This window comes from Pieris brassicae, chromosome 2, assembly GCF_905147105.1.
Source record: "Pieris brassicae chromosome 2, ilPieBrab1.1, whole genome shotgun sequence".
Taxonomy (NCBI): Eukaryota; Metazoa; Arthropoda; class Insecta; order Lepidoptera; family Pieridae; genus Pieris; species Pieris brassicae.
This window is the reverse complement of record NC_059666.1, coordinates 3,190,162-3,206,743: the sequence shown is the minus strand read 5'-3', so window position 1 is coordinate 3,206,743 and position 16,582 is coordinate 3,190,162. Positions and strand designations below refer to the sequence as shown.

The 16,582-nt window shown below is 31.6% G+C and overlaps 2 protein-coding genes across 3 annotated transcripts; one reads left to right on the top strand and one right to left on the bottom strand.

The window, feature by feature from the left end:
- Positions 1 to 1,118: 1,118 nt before the first annotated feature.
- On the top strand, positions 1,119 to 4,579 carry LOC123720278. 2 transcript variants are annotated; one of them, XM_045676825.1, is made up of 7 exons: positions 1,119 to 1,284; positions 1,382 to 1,417; positions 1,730 to 1,912; positions 2,289 to 2,436; positions 2,596 to 2,739; positions 3,232 to 3,445; positions 3,687 to 4,579. In XM_045676825.1, exons 1-7 carry the CDS (start codon positions 1,257 to 1,259, stop codon positions 4,491 to 4,493), a joined length of 1,560 nt encoding a protein of 519 aa, XP_045532781.1. In that variant the 5' UTR covers positions 1,119 to 1,256; the 3' UTR covers positions 4,494 to 4,579. The 2 variants fall into 2 exon arrangements, with proteins under 2 accessions (XP_045532781.1, XP_045532780.1); XM_045676824.1 differs by having other exon boundaries at positions 1,149 to 1,417.
- Positions 4,580 to 5,474: 895 nt separating this feature from the next.
- LOC123720200 lies at positions 5,475 to 14,910 on the bottom strand. The gene is made up of 10 exons (XM_045676734.1): positions 14,173 to 14,910; positions 13,850 to 14,040; positions 13,314 to 13,556; positions 12,674 to 12,925; positions 11,399 to 11,566; positions 8,122 to 8,794; positions 7,450 to 7,649; positions 7,024 to 7,260; positions 6,364 to 6,615; positions 5,475 to 6,054 (listed from the first exon to the last, which is right to left on the bottom strand). Exons 1-10 carry the CDS (start codon positions 14,850 to 14,852, stop codon positions 5,876 to 5,878), a joined length of 3,075 nt encoding a protein of 1,024 aa, XP_045532690.1. The 5' UTR covers positions 14,853 to 14,910; the 3' UTR covers positions 5,475 to 5,875.
- Between the last annotated feature and the right edge of the window lie 1,672 nt (positions 14,911 to 16,582).

Genomic DNA, 16,582 nt, shown 5'->3' with positions numbered 1-16,582 from the left:
GCTTATTAATTAATTGTATATTACACTAGTAAAACAGAAGTATAAAGGCAGGCAACAAACCGAAAAAGAAAACAAAAAACTTCAGCAATGATTTATAAATAGAAGTAATTTAACAAATAGCACACAAATCTATAATTTTTTGACAGTCATAAAGCACGGAAAACGTCTGTTATAAAAAGTTAGGTGGTTTAACACTAGTAATATGTAATCTACATCGCGACCGCTAAATCTGTCAAAAAAGTTCTAAATTGTATTTAACGTTCATTCATAAATAATTAAGTGTTAGTTAACACGTCAAGTCGCAGTGTTCTTATCTTATGTATGTATTTATATAAACAGAACAATGGGGACTTTAGAATTCAGGCGATGCTTATTCAGGCGATATATAGTCTTATTTATACGATAACTAAGAGCGGAGAATTAAAAAAAAAACAATAATATTGTCTTCTTCTTACTCTGTCTGTTTTTACTCGCCGCTTTACTTATCGTTGAAATTATATTAAGAATAAGAGCCTGAGTAAAGTTCGGTGATATGCGGGTGGGATTTATCGCCATCATTACTTGAAAACCAACTCCACTTATCTATACATCCCTTTAATCTTGTGTATATCTTCGATGCTCCACAAATTTTGACAAAGCTAATCACTCGTCTTGTCAATTTTTTTCGTCTTTCTATCAATAACACTAAGATTACGATAGCCCTATGTACTAAAATTAGTCTTTAAGTTGAAATCGCTAACTAAATCTCTGTGTTATCTATTTGGAATAAGTTTTTATTATAATGTCTTTGTACCAGACCATATTTTATAATAATATAGAAACAAGACAAAAAGTCAACTAATTAAAAAAGGTTGTATTGATACACTTTTTATAATTTTACTGTACCTTGTGCCGTAATTATATCGTAATCGTCATTATTCTTAAACATACATGCTCGAAATCTTACAGACTCAACCTTTTAATTACTAAAAAAATATTTGAGCACATAATATGTGCACTGTATAGCTTGACAAAAATGTTATTATTGTAAAATGTTACATTACGTTACCGAGAAATCAATTAACTATGTCTAGTTTTGAGTATGAATGTAACATATCATCTCATTCGTGAACCGATTATAAGAATTATGGTACAAATTAATAATATGTAGTTTTTTATTTAACTAGGTTTAATGTAGGCGGTTGCTTGGGAGGGATAGGATTGTCTATTATTACATAAATATTTGTATAAAACCTTTTTTAAATGCATTGTGACTGATGAGCTGTCACGTTATCAATTTATTAGGTGAAGATATATTACTATTATTAAGTGTATAAGTTAAGATATAAAATATGCGTTAAAATGGAACGAATAACATTATATGAAGAATTTAAATTTATAGAGAGAAGCGAAACGGAGGTCTATAGTATTTGGAAAGGTATGCTTTTATTAATAGTATATCTGTCGTAATAACGTTTGGTTAATAAGAAAAGTTCAATTGCAACGTTTATATAAATATGTTTTGTAATAAAGTATTATTATATTAATTTCTGATATATACTTTACCAACGTGCCTTTATATTTAATTGCATAGTATCTCAATGGATTCAACACTACGACTACAACGACGATGTCGTGCGTTGGCTTGCGTCGAAACAACAAATCGGTTTAACCAGCGGCTATAGATGTTTTACATTAAAAAACGTTGTAATATATATAAGAAGCAAATAAACTTTATTATTATTTACAGGCGCCCATTTATTATTGTTTTTCCTGGCATTTGTGTTTGGATCGTTCTGCACATTTTGTTTCCATATGCTGATGTATTTATTTGACGAGAAGTGTGTATTGTTTCCAAAACTTTTGTCTTTGACGTCACTACGCCAGAACATTATTTATGAATTCATTCCAGAGGATAAAGTGAAGGCAGAAAGTATGTTGTATGTACTTACGTATATGAAACAAATTATGGGTTAAACCTCAAAAACAATTGCGATTTTACGAAATATATTGTCGCTACACGGAATTTGACTCATAATCTACTGTCGAACATAACAGCGTATATTCAAAAATATTTATTTTTGTTATTATTTAGAACAGATGTTGGGCAAAATTTAATGTATCAGTTTACTTTTGCAAATTAAAAATATGTCCATTAAAAACCGGCAAAATAAACACTAAAAAAATGAATTTCAATTAATTATTTGAATTGTAATATTTTTTGTGTCGCGTAATCAAAATATCTAAAGTTACACAGTTTATTATACAGAATATATTTTCTGTAAAACAAAGATACATTTTTATTCCAGTGTTGCCAGTGGACTTTGTCAGTACACAATGGGTAGAAAAAAGTGCTTGCTACCTACCGACGTATGTGCCTTTGGTTTCGGGAATTTTTGGTCTCGTTTGGACAACTATGTTCCTTATGTGTTCGGCGGGAAGCAGAGTTCTTACTGGGTTATTAATATAGCTTCTATTATTATACGGTATAGCGGTTTCCAGCGCATGTTCTTTTATGGCTTGACGCTATATTCATGTTGATTACATTTTAATTCAGACTTTATAGTACCAGTTTTTTAAATAATTAAGTCAATTTTAAATATCATTTTTATTCAGTTTGCAGAGACCATGGAGGATTCTTCCTCCAATATTTGTGTTTTCTTTAGCGATGAGTTCTCTTTGTATATATACCTCTGTCGTCACTCACTATGGCTTACACGATCTCTGTATGAAGCTGAGCGAAATTACTGGCAGTACAACGTAAGTAAGAATAATCGTCAAGAAGTAATTTGATTAAGAGATGGAGAAATATATCTAAAAAAAGTTTTTAAGCTTACGACTGACAATGCAACTACTTAGATCGATGTCCAATAAAAGATTTTAACAGTGAAAAAAAAAACAGCATTTTAACATTGGATTTAAAATGTGTTTTAATAAATAACATTGGAGTAAATATAACATATTTAAATAAAAAGTGCGCTACTGTCGAATCAAATCGAACCTGATATCAACCTAAATTTGGGTAGCATATCATCATTTTTTTTTATAAAATAGGGGGCAAACGGGCAGGAGGCTCACCTGATGTTAAGTGATACCGCCGCCCATGGACACTCTAAATGCCAGAGGGCTCGCGAGTGCGTTGCCGGCCTTAAAATGCATATCATTTCACATAGTATATTTTAAGAAAGGAATCGCATTCAAAAAACATGATACTACAGTTTAATCAGTAAAGATGTTTTAATTTTATTGTAGCTGCACGTATACTGTGAATGTTGCAACGCTGGTATATGAGCGGCGTATTCGTGGGGTCTATCAAGCAACCCATCTAACTATCCTCTCTGCATGGCTACATACAGCTTGTTGGGTGCTGTCGGCACTTCTAGCTCTATTTCGAGTATTGCTTTCGATTGATTTCCAACTTGTTCGTGTGAAAGCTGAACTTACCGGAAACATTGATAGATTTCTGGTTATTAACTACTTTTATATATTAAAACGAATGTGTTATTCAAAAATTTAATGTTATTTATTCAATTTAATGTAATTCAAGTATGAAAACAGTAATCTCGCCCATTTTGTCTATTCTATTATATTCATCTAAATGGTTTCATAAACAACTTGAAAACTGAGGTTTGGATGAGTTTTATGTGGCTTCAGTTATACAAAGACTTCTTATCTTTTAATTATTAATGTTTCTACCTTTTTCTCAGGAAAAAAATGAAACGCACATTCGAACAATCTCTCCTGACCTTTGGGGGATGCCAGTATCCCCTTCAGCATCTAAAAACAGCATGAAAGTTCATTTCCAGAAGGAATACTTCATTTCGAAGAGACATTTAGGGTCCGAGTCAAGTCTATCAGATTTTGGTGACCAGTTATATATTTCTGATGGCTCTTCAAAGACATCCGAAATGGCTCTTGTTCCTGTTGAAAGGAAGAAACTTGAAATGTATGACATTTACAGCAAAGTTAGCAGAGAACACACATTCATAGCGCAATTGCTGTATAATATTGTTGCTGATGTAACTGAAACATCTCCACTTCCAAGTTTATCCAGCAGTATCAGTTCAATCGATACTGACAGCAGCTTACTGAAAATTGTAAGACAATATGGCCAAGAAAAAATAACTTCTCAGCTAGTACTCGCTGAACGAGGCAAAATACGACCTTTGCTTGATATAAAAGAAGCTGAAGAGATAGCGTTAGATCTGAAACGAGCATTAAAAAGTAGAATTAATATTCTTTACGAAAACCCAACCTCAAAACTGGAAAATCAAAGTGATCAAGGAAAACTGGAATCTGCAAGTGACCAACCGGAGTTAGGTGTAGCCAGCACAAGTAAAGATGCAGCTAAAACAAAGAAGTCAAGTTTGAAAAATACTGCAACTCAAACTCAAAAAAAACAACGCGATCCATCCACAAAAGTTCAAATAGAATCAAAAACGAGTATTATGACTTCCGATACTAAACTTAATTCTGAAAAAGAAACACAAACTAAAAAAGAGAAGCAAGATTAGAATTAAATGTATTAGTTATTCGCTTTATAACTTCTAATATTATAAATATTAGTAGTATTAACTACTTGGTCCACCTCCATAATGTAGCAGGCAGTATTGTTATGTTAATAACAAACTTATAAAATATACATAGATTTTAATGTTTTATTTAAAAAATAATCGATTTATTTATTTATTTAGTAATCCTACAGCTAGCAAAAATTGTATATACTAACAAACAATTACACTAAAAATATAGCAAGAGTTGAAATACATATTTAAATACAAGAAGTTTCAAAAATTACAAACAATACAAAATTATTTAATACATATAACTAAGAGATACCTAATTTAGGTGTGTTGTATTTATATTCTAAAAAAGTATGTGAAGGTATGTATATGAGGTATGCTGATTTATATTTTAACCATATTCCATGATAACTTAAACAAGTCAAGGCAATATTCGTTGTTGTATGTCCGTGTATCAATGTATATTCTTTATATTTCTACGGCTCGACTAGCACTTTACGATCGCAAACTAAATTCAAAAAAAGAACTACTCATTAAGTAGTTCTTTTTCTGAATTTTTAGTACGGTTTATAAAATATATCAATAACATTCCTCCATCCAAATTTTTACACCAATATTAGTCTAGCATCTTTACTCATTTAAAAGGTTATATTAAGTCACTATTATGATTGTTTACACAATTAAGTGAAGTACGCGTGCGGCTTATTTCATGGCCAACATGTAAATTGCCAAATAATAGCCTTGATTTATTAAAGTTATTTATACAATACCAACTATCTCTTACCAAACACACTTGTTAAACTACCGGTTTAACGGGTTTAAATATGTTATTTTAAGTTCTAATAACTATTTCTCGGAACAAATTTGAGCATTAATTAAAAACGTAATTCTTTAAATTAAAAAGACTTAATAAAATACTGTGCATATACGGTTGATATTGCATAGAGGTTTTTAATCAAATAAAACGCAATCTAATAAGTAATATTTAATGATAAAGAAGTCCAGACCAATATAGTACTATAACTACAAGACCATATAATAAACTGCAAAACATTTAATATTTAATATATTTTGGTATCTTGCCTAAAAAACAGGATTTTTTGAAAAACCTTTTTTTGATTTGAATTTTTTATACATTACACATATTTTAGTGTACAAGATTTTTGATAATTAACAATTTTTGTAACGAATTTAAACCAAACATCATGCTAACTAAAATATACGTCCCTCTTATTCATATGAACTAAACCAATCCTATTGCACTAAGAAAATCTCTTTTTATCACAGGGCAAACAATTTGCCAGAGAGAAGGCAATAAAACCGATGTAGTTTTTATGAATAAGTCACCAAAATCGGTAATATATTGAATGCGTTCATTTGCACGCGTTTTCTAGAGGCTTTAAGTTTATCCATATACCTCCATCTGCAGCACAAGCCAAAGATGTTGGCTTAATTTTAAGTGGCTCATTTGTTTTCTTATCCAAAGTGAATTCATACTTTGTTAATAATTTCACCAGAGCCATCTTCGCCTGAATATAGCCTTGACGTAAACCTGTAAAAATACAGTTGTATTTTATATGCGTAAAAGTAATAAAGGCAAACATTATGTGTCAATACTAATTAGGTTAGGTTCGTATACAGCGTACCATCCAATCCATCCATTTTTTTTTCTTAAAACCATTAAAGGTTAGTAAAAAGTATATTTCTACACATAAATTTGTACAGCATTGTTAAATAAACGTTGTTTTCAAGAAAGAAAAAAAATAATCGTTACCTATATATAAAATAGTTTTTCTGTCTTTGACATTATGAAGCATATCAATTTTTTTATTCATTTATAATATGCTGGAATAAAATTTACCTAGACACTTCCGAGGGCCCTCGCCAAATGGCATCCAATGGCATGGATGCATTTTAGCTTTCTTCTCAGGCGCGAATCGCTCCGGGTTAAATCTTTCTGGGTCTTCAAAAATATCTGGGTCCATTTGTATTGCCTGAATCGGAATGAATATTAGGGTACCATTTTCAATTACTAAGTCGGAGTCAGGCAGTTTGTAGTCTTTGTTGCATCTCCGGAACAGTGCACGTAGTGGTGGATGCATACGCATTGTTTCTGCAATTAATGTTTTAATTAATATTTAAAAAGTGTGTGTCTCAGAAAAAAAACAATAACTTGTTAATGAGATTTTATGTAATCCTATCAGTAGCGAGCGCTACAACCCTTAGATTCCTTTGTTTCGTGATCATTTGTTTTACAATAGTTAAGCCGTCTGTGCCTGCCACGCACGTCAATTTTTTGGGTCTAAGCTATACCGGTTTCCTCATAATGTTTCATAGTATAAACACATTCTAAACGATCACATATATAGAAAACTCCATTAGTGTACAGCCGGGGTTTGAACTACGTCCTCAGAAATAAGAATCGGAAAGATTTTTTTTGCGAATAACATCAATATTTTCCATTTCTCGCCCTTACTAAGAAGTAAGTCAACTATAAGAAAACACAACAGTAAAAAATTACCATCTAACACCATATTCGTATAAGTCATTTCATTTTGGGCTTCATAAGTGAATTGGCCGTTGTGTTCTGCGAGGACCGTTTGTACTTCCTGTCTGACTTTGTCCTGTATATCAGGCCTACGCGCCATTTCGTAGGCAGCAAACATTCCCGTAGTAGCAGATGTCTCGTAGCCAGCGAACATGTAGAGCATAGTGTTTGCCGCTACGTCAGTAAACGTAAATTGGTTTGCATCGCCAACTGGAAGAGAATTCACACTATAAGGGGGGAAACCAGTTTATACCGATAAAAAAAATCTAGTTTTTTATTGCATAAATTTTTAGTATACCTACTCATCATTTGAAAACAAAATTCCTATTATTCCCGATGCTGGGAGCAGTTTAGCCCCTGGAAGCATTAATGAAAATTTGACGCATTTTCTTTACTAACCTGGTTTTTCACTTTCAGTTTTCTGTATTTCTATAAGCGTTTGCAGGAAGTCGTTTCTATAATAGTTGTTTTTCTCTCGGAAACTAACCGTGTCTTTGACGAGATCGTAAAAGAAGTTATTAATGGCAGGGTTAGTACGGTTCACCCCCATTTTGTTGAAAATATTGGGAGCGTAAAATGATATGGCCCTTATTACTGTCCTGAAAATTCAAATCATGATGATCATTTGTAAAATACTTCTAGAAAACCACTTATAAGTCTAAACATTAATTATAGTTTTAACTCTTTATGAAGCCGATAAACAATCATCAGTGTTCATTTAGCAGCGTTTTAGTATATGATATAAATATTATGTCCTAATAATGGCTTTTTCATTTTACATATAGATATGGGATTTAAAATCAAAATTGTATATTACCCAATAAAAAGTTAGTCACGACCTTATAAAAACGATTCTACAATTAAATTATGATGTAAAATTCATAATTATGATAATATGTAAATATTTTTGCGAAACGACAACTATTTCGTAATTTCATAACTTTACAATGTTTATAAAAAAATCCAAACAAAATATACTCGAATTCAGGACACCATTTTCAATTACAGTTTCATAATCAGGTTAATTAATATTTCCAATAAGAAATTAAAGAAATCAATAGGAGCACTCACCAATATGTAGATGTTGGTACAAAATATTCGTTTCCTCGCTGATAGAATTCCGTATCCTTATTTAATCCATCATTTTCAACACCAAACCCTATACTACCAACAATTTCCATAGCGTATTTTGCATAAAATTCTGAGAAGTCAATAGATTTCCCTTCTGCATAGCGTGCGTCACCATATTCAACCGCTTGGGATGCGATTTTCTCTACCAAGGGGAAAAACGACTTCAGTTTTATCGGCGTAAAAGCTGGTGAAATTTTCGTACGAAGTGTTCTCCATCTCGGTCCGGCTATATTGAAAATGTGTCCCCCTAGGGGTTCACCAACACTTGCACTTGAGAATATCCCATGCGATTGGAAATGGTCAAAATCTTTTATTAGAATGTGCTTTGCTAGATCCGGATCGTTAATACATAGCACTGGTGTATGGAAGGAATAAACTCCGACATACGGCAAATGTTTATATTGAAAATAAGTGTCACAGTATGGCTGGAAGAATTGCTTCTTTCGCTGGATAACTTCTCTTACATTTCCGAACGGGAACTCCGGCTTTGGCCCTTGTACTCCCTTTCTGGCCCAGTAAGAAAACTTATATTTGAACCAAACGTATAGTAAAAGTAAGCTGACAAACCCCAAGAGAAATATCTCATGGAGTATCGAAGAAGTTAATTGTAATACAGCCATTATTGATTAAATAAACACGTGGCTGAAGTTATATCGAATTCATAACAAAATTTTCCTTTTCACTTCACACCCGGCTGTTTTGGATGTATTATGTTCACTGGTAGTGGAAGGATGAGTTAGGTCTGTACCTTAATGTCTTTTATTTCAAAATTTATATTAATCTATGCTACCGGTAATGACAAAAATATAATTAATTTTATTTCTACCTATTACTTCACGTTGGTGTGTATCGTTGTATATCTTAAAACTATTTGTGTAACTGTTTAACTTTATCGATTATGAATTTATAAAAAAACGATCAACACATTTTAGTACGAATTCGTTAGTTTAAGACATACATAATTATATACTAAACAACTAACACAGACATACAGCACACACACACATGCGCACATATACATAAAACACGCATGCATAGAATAAGTTCATAGAATTTTCAGGATAACATGAGAAACAATGAGAATTACATTTTATTTTATTTTTTACTGGCTTTGCGTTTTGCCAGGGTTTCTTTTTGTTTTGTATTCTTTTCTAACAACCGTTTCAATATTGTATAAATAAGGGAAGTAGCAAGTCAACCCCAACTCAAGTGTCTCTGATTACTTACGGGGGCTGTCTCAACTCATGTATTTTATGTAAAATTTGAGACACAATAAACATTTTTGTTTTTCATTTTTTTTAAAACACTCTCTGCATCTAAGATCAGAGTAAGACTTATACAGGTGTCGCATCTTCAGTAGAAAGACTTATCCTACTAGCTAATATCAGTGTTGATAGACAAAACTTTTCCAATATAGTCTTAATATTTAATTTCCCTTATATTTTCTATTAAGTATCGATGGAATGTTATGGTTAAAAAGTTAGTTGCAAAGTATTAGGTTACAGGCATAAGTACGAAGCTAAACCATAAATAAGCTTTTCTATTAAATAGAAACAGGAAATGGTATCTTCAGAGCATAGTCTAAGTCATTAATATCAATGTTAATTGTGTAATATATGATCAATAAACACGTTTTTGCTTTTAAATTTATTTAAATAAAATATTTGGTTAAATTAATTTTGAATTCAATATTGGTAATTAAATAGTTGTCTTAGCTACCGTCAAGAAATTTGCCAGGCATTTTAAAATATTCTGAATTATAAATCTATCTATAGCGTACAGTAGAAAGAACTCATAAGTACAATTTTTTCACCAGATTATTTTATGTATTAACAGATATTACAAAGATCAAATTTCACACAACCGAGATCAAAACGATTTGTTTTTAAATATGATGATTTTTTTTTAATATTTCATACGTCATTGGCATTGTCACTAGTATTTAGAAAATATAAACTCCGTATTTGTTTGTTGTATAACGTGTGAAATAATATAATTATTGGGTTCTTAAGTCAGTTATAATTGTCAAGTCGTAAATACCATCTGAACACTTATTATCCAACGTATTACTGATCAGCTTGATAACCTCTCTACACAGAGACATTGCTCTATGCGTAGTCTACAAAGAGTAGAGAGAGTCCTAATCCCTCCTGCCTTGTTGTAACAACGTACGAGCCGTATCAATACAAACTTTCATCAGCATCACCTCGATGGCTGGAATTCTTCCACAGTCCGCTCCACAAGACACTTTATTTTGAACTATCGAACTGTGGAATCGACTTCCAGGGCGTCTTCTCTGAGAGATACGGCCTTCAACTGTTCAAAGTCAGCTCGTTTCTATTAAAGAGTGCAGTAAATTGTTTTTTCACTGAAAGAAATTCCTGTTAATCATCTAGATGATACAAAATTTCAATGAAAGAGACGCAAAAATATGTTTGCTTCGTGCCCCATTAGGGAACTTACGTAGGCTTACGGGACTTCACACCATGCTTACCCAACGTACTATAATTATCGTACACGTAAGGTAATTCGATAATAACGTAAATGATACACTGCTATCAATGGTGCGATAGCTGCCTGGTTTGAGGTTGTGAATTCCATATACCAAGGGATATATGAATAGGTTATATTTATTTAAATAATATTATAAATTATTGTAAAAAAATCGATATTTTTTTATTAATATTAAAAACATATAATGTTTTTCCATATATTATAATGTGATATAACATTGAAAAACGATAATATCTATAAATTCTATTGTTTGTAAAATTAACAAAGCCGCGTTAACAAAACTAATGGCTAATGGCCTACCCACAGAGTTGTCTATGGATAGGCCATAGATAATAGATATTAAAAAGATATATTGTTTTTTCAAATTATAATATGATATAACATTGAAAAACGGTAAAATGTATATATAAATTCCATTGGTTTTTGTTTGTTTCTAGTAATCATAAAAGCAATTTCTATAAGAAAAATACCATTTGTACTTTTTCATTTTGTACTTTGTAAGGTAATATATATTTTAATTAGAGAAATCACAACTGGTATTTTAATATAGAATCCGTCAGTCAGCGCATCAGGTAATATCGCGACACCCTAGCCACTGGTTTTCGAGCTTAATTATTCTAAAGTTTATTAAATGCAAAACAAATATAACAGTCCCATGTAATTAAATTAGTTTTATATAAATACTATGCTTTGGCCATTTAACAGTTATCTATTTTTCTTAATTTAATCCAAATGTCTCCTTCGGCTGCAGTTGACATGGATGATACTTTTACTTCTATTGGCGTTATAGTTCTCTTGTCCAAACACAATTCATAGTTAGTCAATAGTTTTATTAGACCAATCTTCGATTGAATGTACCCTTGGCGTAATCCTGTAAGAAAACTTATGTTATACCTTTCTCGTTCATTTAATATAGCAACAACTTAGTAAGAAAAATTAAAAACACTGTTATCAATCATAGAAGATAGTCAAAGAAACTACAGGTACTCGTTTTTTTTTCAGTAGATTCCTACAACGAATTTTTATTGTCAATATTCTATGGCATATTGAAGTTATCTAACCTGTGACCACGTCCGCTTCATACATTTAAACCCAACTGAAGAGATGTGGTTGGGTGAAACTAGACGTTACTTAGTATGAAAAACATGATGACCGCTTTTGCGCAACACACATTATGTTTACATACGAATATTCTTATACTATGCGAACGTTAGAATAGAGGCTTTAATTTTTATTATAATTACATGACATCTTTCTAGGTCACGAGTCACTTCGAGGTATTTACGTAAAGCCAGCGATATAATAAATGCTATGCTATGTGAAAGGTCACAAGGTCACGATTTGTGATCGGTATTTTTTAATAATTTATATTGCCCTGCACTATCAAATGTCTGTCTTTAATACAGCATCTATTAGTTACTTAGATTATAATTTTTTTATGCAAGGCAATCTTTATGTGCCTATCTATACGTTCTTATGTATTGGATTGAGATTACGCATATGAGTCAACTTTAACACATTACTAAAGTCATAATCTCTATAGGTGATATTGAGAAACGAAACTGCGCTAAGTGCGACTCCCGTTTGTCAAAACGTTTTGACCGTACAGAAGTCATTAAGACTCCCGTATTCCCGATAAGTCATTGGATGGCAGTCCAGTAAGCTGAATATATCATATTTAGAATAGCGATCTACTGAGCAGTGCCTCATGGTTAACCGTATGACTATTAATCCTAAAGTATTCAAGCTCGGACTGTGAACGCTGTGTACGAAGGTAAACATCGTAAGAAGTCGCAAATCTTAGATCTTTAAGTGGACTACGTGACGACAGCAGTGAAGGCCAATAATGATAGAGGTAACACCTACTTGCAATAAAAATGTAGTAGATAAAAAGACCAGGTAGGTTACCTGACCTATATTACTATACATAAGTACTAACCCTATATAAATGAAATGTTATATATTAAAGTCTAGTTACCCAAGCATTTGCGAGGGCCTTCTCCAAACGGCATCCAATGACATGGATGCATTTTAGCTTTCCTTTCAGGGGTAAATCGCTCTGGGTTAAATCTCTCCGGGTCCTCAAAAATATCTGGGTCCATATGTATCGCCTGTATTGGTATGAACACTAGAGTCCCGTTTTCTATAACTAAATCACTGTCGGGCATCTTAAAATCTTTGTTGCATCTTCGGAACAATGCACGTAATGGCGGATACTTTCGCAATGTTTCTGAAAATATTAAGAATAGGTTTATGTTAATTGTAACGAGAATACGTTCTTCTGATTTCTCTACTCCTGGTATGACAGATGTCGCTACAAACTTTCAGTGGTATCATTTCTAATGAGATTCAAAACATAATCCTTGTTTTATCATTTATTATTTATTTATTTGTAACTTTCTCTCTATGCATCAGCTATTTAAATATTAGATGTACACCGAGCGAGGTCGTTATTGGTAGTGATGCAAGACAAATCCAAATAAAACTTATGTAGGTAATACTATATTTAATTACGATTTTGCCCAATTTTATACGTCGCAAAAGTTGTTGTATTGTTATATTATAAATTGTAAATAGATAATTGCCTAAAATTAAAACAAATATTACAATTTACTTACCATCAATAACCATATTCATATAAATAAGGTCATTTTGCGCTTCAAATGTGATTTCTCCGTTGTATTTCGCGAGGACAGACTTTATTTCTTCCCTAACTTTGGTCTGAATTTCTGGATTACGCGCCAATTCGTAGGCCATAAACATTCCCGTTGTCGCTGATGTATCGTAGCCAGCGAACATATACAACATCGCGTTTGCCGCGACGTCAGTAATCGTAAATTTAAATCCCTTATTTTCACTTCCTGTAATATGCATGTATTTATTATTATCTCGCTCCAAGTCAACCGGGATTTAGTCTCAAAGATTGTCTAGTAAAAAAGTTAGGCGTGATTAGGTTTGTATTACACTACAATTAAATAATACATATTAATCTTGAATCACTGTCTAATGATAAAACCCGTTGCGTACTTTTTATTAAGCCTCAAAATATCGGTTGTATTCGGAATTCAAAACTATTGGGTATTAATAATTTTTACAATTGATTTTTTATAAATTGTTCATATACTTGAAGTAAAAAACAATATAGACTACAAACCTTTTTCGCTCTTTTGTAAATCAATAAGGGCCTGTATGAAATCATTGCGAATGTACTTATTATTCTCCCGAAAATTGACTGTATCTCTTACAAGATCGTAAAAGAACTGATTGATTTCTGGATTGGTTCTGTTAAGCTGTAGTTTTTCCAAAATGCCCGGTGTAAAATAGGAAATAGCTCGTGTTAGTGTCCTAAAATATATACGTAAAATTATATATAATATTAACGGTGTAAATTATTGAACAAGAAAAACAGACTAAATAATTATAAATATCCACAGTATTCAGTGATGTAAGTTAAATTGATAATACTTTTTTACTTACCAATAAACTGAGCTCGGCTGAAAATATTCATGTCCAAATTTAAAAAACTCAGTTTCTTTTTTGAATCCATCGTTTTCAATTCCAAAACCGATACTGCCAATGATTTCCATAGCATATTTTGCATAAAATTCTGAGAAATTTAATGATAATCCTTTTTCATATATCACATCACTGTACTCCAACGCCTCTGCTGCAACTTTGTTGATTAATGGGAAAAACGTCTTCAATTTGCCTGTCGTGAACATCGGTGAAAGCTTCGCTCGAAGCGCTTTCCACTGTGATCCATATAGATTAAACAAATGTCCTCCTAGGGGATCTCCATCATTTGGTTTAGGCGACATACCATGTGAAAGAAAACTATCAAAGTCTTTCACAAGAATTTGCTTCGCTAAATCAGGATCGTTGATACTGAGAACTGGCACATTAAACGAATAAAGGCCCACATACGGTAACTTTTTATATTCAAAATAGGCGTCACAAAACGGTTGAAAGAACTGTTTTTTTCTTCTCATAACACCATTGAAATTTCCGAAAGGAAAAGAGGGCTTTGGTCCGGTCACCCCTTTTCTCGTCCAGTACGTATACTTATATTTGAACCACACATAAATTAGAAGAAAACCAACGAATCCCACTACAAATAATTCGTGAATAAATGAGAACACGATATGTAAAACAGCCATTTTGGTATGAGCACTCGCGTTTTATAATGGAATTACAACAGAAATGTTGTTTTAAATCCAAACGCCAAGGTTTCGCATCTACTGTGCCCACAGCAAGCCAAAAGTTATTACACATTCGCATAATTTGCAACATTTATATATAGTTTATATTATGCTACGGTGATGATTCTGTTCTGGCTAATAAATATATAATTGTTACGAATTGATTGTCGTAAAAGCTCTTTTTGTTTTATGATTTTTAATTGTTACTTATTCCGTCTTCGAATAAATATTATCTATACAGGGTATAGTCAAAAAAATTATAATTTTGTCAATAATAAGTATTTTATTTCAGAGTAATTCTATGCCAAAAAACAAGTAAAATAATGTATATTTTACTTGTTAAATATACATTATTTTACTTGTTTTATATAATAAATATATTTAATCCTTGACGTTGATAAGGCAGAACAATCTTTATGATTATAAATAGACTTCCATAATTAAAGGGTAACTAACATGACTCGCTCTAAAAGGCTTTCTCTCCTAAAAAAAAAAAAAATTTGCTTTGAGTTTTGCGCTTAGCAGCATACTTGCGATTCATTTTCATTTATATAGATCAGTGTCCGGAGTATATATGTTCTAAATTTAGTGTGTGCATTATCAAAGTGCTCTAAATAACTAAATATTGGAGGGTGAGTACTAAGAGCCTAACAACTTTATAGATCCCTAAGCCTTTTGTAGGGCTATTTAAGATAAACATTTCCATCATACATTACATATGTAAAACTCTAGCGGTATTGGCAGTGAACGCCAGAATAGCTCGCAGGTGTAAGATTTTTTGCTGGTATTTTGGACAATTCACACAATATCTTTAGAAAATTGCGTTAATCTGATGCACTGATTATTGTAAAGTTTCATCCTAATCTATTCAGTAGTTTTTACGTGAAAGAGTAACAAACATCCTTCCATACTTACAAACTTTCGCGTTTATAATATTAGTAGGATTACACACATAGCGAAAGCAACACTTGGGCGTTGACTTGATGATGACAAACAATTATATTTCCACAGTTAAGAGTAACATTGTTACGAAAATATTTTTAAATTTTTATTTATTTAATTACACCAGTTTCAAGAATATACAATAATATAACATAAACTATTAAGCAGGCAACGGGCAACCTTATCGCTAACAATCAATTTCTTTCAGACAACTCTAGTACTAAAAAAATACTAAGAGTACAATGCAATACAAAATTAACAAATATAAAATTACATGTAAAAATGTAGACTTATACAATTACAAAACTAGCATCTTAAATAAAATTAATCTTAAGAATCGTGCATCTTATTTAAATATATTAATATAATATTACTCAAATATTTTTATAAGTATAAGTAAAATCAAACTTCTCTCAAAGATGACTGGATATTTATATAAAAAATTGCATTAAGAAATTTTCGTATAACGTATAAAATTAATTACACAACCATTAACCGCATTCAAAATTATAAAATAATATTACTTCTTATTTCTACTGGTTGGTATTTTTTAAAGGAAATAAATATATTAAACACATCAGTTCGGTCAAGTCAAATCGGTTCCGAGTATATAACAGTCAACTCGTAAGACATATATGTACTTCCGAACTATTAAAATATAACTATATAACTATATAATATAACTGTATAACTATTGAAATATAATCTATAAAAATAATACAATGACCGAGACTATGCCCAATCTT

Excerpts from the sequence above, each read along its gene's own strand:
- LOC123720278 (XM_045676824.1), top strand. The coding sequence starts at position 1,342 with ATGGAACGAATAACATTATATGAAGAATTTAAATTTATAGAGAGAAGC. Across the intron at positions 1,418-1,729 it reads GGTCTATAGTATTTGGAAAG|GCGCCCATTTATTATTGTTT; the intron begins GTATGCTTTTAT and ends TATTATTTACAG. Across the intron at positions 3,446-3,686 it reads GAAACATTGATAGATTTCTG|GAAAAAAATGAAACGCACAT; the intron begins GTTATTAACTAC and ends CCTTTTTCTCAG.
- LOC123720200 (XM_045676734.1), bottom strand. The coding sequence starts at position 14,852 with ATGGCTGTTTTACATATCGTGTTCTCATTTATTCACGAATTATTTGTA. Across the intron at positions 11,567-12,673 it reads AGGCCCTCGCAAATGCTTGG|GATTACGCCAAGGGTACATT; the intron begins GTAACTAGACTT and ends GTTTTCTTACAG. Across the intron at positions 6,616-7,023 it reads TACGAATATGGTGTTAGATG|AAACAATGCGTATGCATCCA; the intron begins GTAATTTTTTAC and ends CATTAATTGCAG.